This window comes from Cibotium barometz, chromosome 53, assembly GCF_041138505.1.
Source record: "Cibotium barometz isolate CiBa-2024 chromosome 53, ASM4113850v1, whole genome shotgun sequence".
In the NCBI taxonomy this organism is placed as follows: domain Eukaryota; kingdom Viridiplantae; phylum Streptophyta; class Polypodiopsida; order Cyatheales; family Cibotiaceae; genus Cibotium; species Cibotium barometz.
This window is the reverse complement of record NC_141098.1, coordinates 20478019-20482682: the sequence shown is the minus strand read 5'-3', so window position 1 is coordinate 20482682 and position 4664 is coordinate 20478019. Positions and strand designations below refer to the sequence as shown.

At 39.1% G+C, this 4664-nt stretch overlaps 1 protein-coding gene across 1 annotated transcript; it reads right to left on the bottom strand.

Moving 5' to 3' along the window:
- Window positions 1-526: 526 nt before the first annotated feature.
- On the bottom strand, window positions 527-2200 carry LOC147608386 (uncharacterized). The gene is made up of 2 exons (XM_086789373.1): window positions 2030-2200; window positions 527-1067 (listed from the first exon to the last, which is right to left on the bottom strand). The coding sequence occupies exons 1-2, from the start codon at window positions 2130-2132 to the stop codon at window positions 733-735; spliced, it is 438 nt and encodes a 145-aa protein (XP_086645499.1). The 5' UTR covers window positions 2133-2200; the 3' UTR covers window positions 527-732.
- Between the last annotated feature and the right edge of the window lie 2464 nt (window positions 2201-4664).

Below are 4664 nucleotides of genomic sequence, written 5' to 3'. Positions count from 1 at the left end.
ATTCAAATTTCCTCTCGTTCAATTCCCACTCTAAGCTCAACGAGTAGTGTATTGTACCACATCCATGAAAGAAAGGAACTATTAGCTTCAGTATAGAATAGAAATGTACAGCTTGTGGTATGTATTGGTGCATGCTTCAGAGAGCCTTGCATTGGCACTCCATATAAGGACTTCACATGATATTGTTTTCTAGAGATTATCTCAACAAGCTCTTTACCTCATCCACAACTTTGATAGAAATTAAGAGATCTGCAGTAAAGCCATCACTATCACCCTTACCTCTAACTATGCTGTTCTTAGTATCAATGAGACCTAACGAAGCTCCCAAGGTACTTGCAAATGGCATGGTTCATAACTATTACATCAAAGCGGTACAACAGAAGGCACAACGACCAATTTCCAACCATGCAACCATCTCTTATATGAAACATGGTATACCATAAGATAGATTGCTTTGTAAAAGGGATACTGCACATTACTGACCTAAAAAATACTCACAACCAAACAAAGACACAGACAGGAAATATTGCGTGAAATCTATGGTCATGCCTGCTTCTAAAATTCAGTTTTTAAGACACAAAGGAGTCTCAGGCAATGATCTGTCTCCACACCCACCCAAAGCAAAGTCAGAAGTTTTACCCCCTCAATGAGATTAGCTGCAGTATTTGCTTCTAAGTACAAAGTGGATGGAGATTACATTTCACATTGCCTTCGTAGTCAGACCTAATTACATCAAACGTTCTTGAGCTTGGCCATCTTTGAAGGAGGCCACCTGCCCTTCTTCCTGAGATGGCGCTTTCTGACCAACCTCCTCCTTCGAAGCTCCGCACGCTTCGCCTTTTTCTTCAACAGGTCAGATTCGAGTTTCAACTTGGAAACTTCATCACTGGGAGCCTTCTCTTCTACTTCCACAGAAGGTTCACTGGTCAAGACGTCTGCCACTGCGTGCGTCACCATGTGGTTGCATTCATCCTTGTGTGAGAAAAATAACTGGCTGTAGGCTCCTCCGAGTTCAAAATTGGGAAGTGTGGTTTTCTCTGTGAGCGAGCAAACCCTAAACCTAGCAACTGAGCAAGGCGGCAGATCAAACACATCCATAAGGCCTTAATGATCGACCCTTCCAGAAAGACTAGCACTGAAAGAAAATCATATCAAAAGTGCAAGCACTAACAAGCCCTACACATAATTAAACAGATTAAAAATGTGAAATCAGAAGAATCCACATAAAGTTTATAAGGTTTCATGTAACCATAGCCTTCACCACAAGTACTTAGTACAAAAGAAAATCAGGGTGTTTACACAGTTGAATAGAATGACCAGTGGGGAATGACAATATAGATTTGCGGGTGCGACTAATGTGCGGAGTCTTTCCTTGTTCCATGCCAAGGGTGTAAAGCCCTTTAGGATTTGAACTTGATATATTTCTCCTAGGGAAATGAAGCCCTATACCTAGCGACCAAGAAAGAAAAACAGACCAACTGGCTGCAGCTTTCTCATTGAGCAAGTAAACCCTAAGTCAGGATGCATGAAAGAAAACTACAGAGAAAAAGAATAAACGAGTGCATGGTGATGTCTTCTGGCTTCTTTGTGTGATTGGGCACACTCTGTCGTTAATATTTCTGCAAGAAAACGTATCAAATTGAATGCATGTGAATGTGTATGGGAGCAGCATGCAGATGTAAACACCTCATTCAATATGCATAGACCGAGAAATCTAGCCCTAACCCTAAAATAAAAAAGATTAGGTCTGTGGTATTCATCATAAGATTCAACAAACAAAAGTGAGGTTTTTTGATCCTGCAAGAGACAATGTGATAAGGAGGAACCATGAGAAAGCTAACCGAGAAAATTAATCCTAACCCTAAAATAAAAAAGATTAGGTTCTGTCATATTCAATATTCATCATAGCATAAGAGGGCAACAAATCAGTTCGTGAGAGCGTTCTACTTTTAGGGTTTGAAGACTGTAATGTCCCGAAATGCTAAACAGACAAGCCGTTTCGATGACAAAGAGTAACCGAGGAGCTTACCAGGTGGATAAAAAGACGCTTGACGCAGTAGAAAAGAAGAAGAAGACGAGCAGGAAGATGAAGAGGAAGACAAGCAAATGGAAGACGCCCCCGCGTTCGCCATCCCTGCTGAGTACTCAGCCCTCCGCACAAACCAGCCGAGTTTTGTTATCCGTTCCACGACCCTTTTAAAAAAATAATAATAAACAATAATATGCACCCAAAACATTTTTCAATAATTAATTAGTTTGGAGGGAAACACAAGGAAGATGGGAAATGGAAAGGCTAAGGTTTTTTGACATTAAGAGATCGGATTTTGTAGGTGGGGGGATTTCGTGAAGGCACACATGGTAATTAATTTTTTTTTTGGATTTGACGTTCTCTTTACTTGTGTCCGTCTCTCTCTCCTTTTTTTGTCTAGTTTTTTTTGCACACATCTCTTTGATTCTCAGTCTCGCGCGTATACCTAGCATGCAACATTTTCTGCTGCGGCTATGCTTGTATCCTTTGCTGAGGAGTGTAGGAAGGGCGAAGAGGGGTTCTCTTGCGTGTATACCTGGCGTGCAGCATTCTCTGTCTCTTGTTTTTCTACAACGGTTACCCTTGTATCCTCTCTTGAGGTGTGTAGTAAGGGCGGAGGGGGGTGCGATGAAGGGCGGAGGGGGGTGCAGTTCACTGTAGAAGGGACGAGCCCTTAACCTTAATGGTAAAGGTAATATTAATTAATGCCCGCGGGCATTAATTAATACACCACGAATAAAAGATTGAATATACACCACCACGAATAAAAGACTGAATATACACCACAACCCTTTTTTTTGGGAACAATAATATGCACCCAAACGTTTTGTTTTGTTAGCATGCATTTATTAAACTACTGGCAAGATCGGTCGTGCCTCAGGACTAAGTGCCACGGGGTCTTAAAGACCCTTGTTAGATGATATCAATAGATGACATTGATCAAAAATCGCAACGCTTTTTTAGGTCGTCGGATAAAGTAAACTAGGGCCAGTAAACTAGGTTACTAAGCGATCATAGTTTACTTCCTAGTTTACTAAACGGGCATAGTTTACTTTCTAGTTTACTAAGCGATCTTAGTTTACTTTCTAGTTTCTAAGCGAGCATAGTTTACTTCCTAGTTTACATCATAGAATGAGGGTGAATTTGGGTTTGGGACTTAGAAAATTTTGGAGCAAAATGTTATGTGCAAAAGAGGGCTTGAACTCGAGACCTTGGGTCACCAGTGGAAACATCTTACCACTACACCATACCTTCAAGCAACCAAACCATGTGGTTTCAAGCCATTATGTTCTATGTTTTTCACCCCTAGTTTATTGGCCCTAGTTTACTTTATCCGATGGTCCCAAAAAGGCGTCGCGATTTTGATTAATGCTATCCATTGATATCATCTGACAAGGGTCTTTAAGACCCCTTGGCACTGAGTCTTGAGGCCGGTCGTGGGGGAGTCTTGAGGCCGGTTGTGGGGGAGTCTCCGGGTTGAGTTAAGCACACCATTAAAAAAGACAACTTTGTGAGGAGACAACACATTCCCCATCCTCCAGACATGAGAGGTTTGGATACCATAGAGTAGGCTTTAAATTTGAAGATAATCATGGACATCTCTCTCTCTCTCTCTCTCTCTCATATTTATACGTGCACACAAAATCTCTTTGCATATACATACACACATACATGCATACTTTAAGAACTGGCACACATTTAAACATATATAACAACATACACAGACACATATTTATTTATTTTTAAATATATATGTTCATATACATATATACATTATATATACACATCCATATGTACATTATAACATATATAACAACATACACATACACATATTTATTTATTTTTAAATATATATGTTCATATATATATATATACATTATATATACACATCCATATGTACCCATGCATAGAAGCAATCAAGTATATATACATGCATATGCATATTTAACTTAGCCTTATGTAAATGCATATATTTGCACATATATGTGTACATGGTACTCACATAGACTACCTATACATATGAACAACATCTATATATCTCACATAGACTACCTATACATATGAACAACATCTATCTATCTCTAGACATACATAAGTACAAACATAGCATACCTGTACCTATACACACACACACACTTACTTATTTACACACTCACATAGTTATATCCATACTTAGTGGCATGAGCCATCCTAACGAGCAAGAGTATTCTTGCATGTATAAAAACAAAAGGCTCGTCATGGAGAGTTAGTAAAGATAAGCCTTATATTTGAAGCCCATTTGGAGTCTCATGGTCCTCATGGTCCTCAACTTGCCAACATATATATACACACACACCATGCTTGCCATATATATCCATGTAGAAGCTCCTAAAGCACTTACATTTCTTTGAATGAAGTACCAAACTTGGCATAAAGATATATATCTAGTATTACCAACCAAAATAGTGTTGACAATCTTAACATACCTGAGTAAGCATTAAAACAATCTTCGGGCGATCGGATTATCTCTCCTTGGAAGCTTGTACTCCTCGCCTCCATCTATAAAAAATATATTTAAGATAATAACATTAGCTATTGCAAGATTTAAATTATGCCGAGAAAAAGCAAAAAGATAAAACCTTACAAAACTCATTCG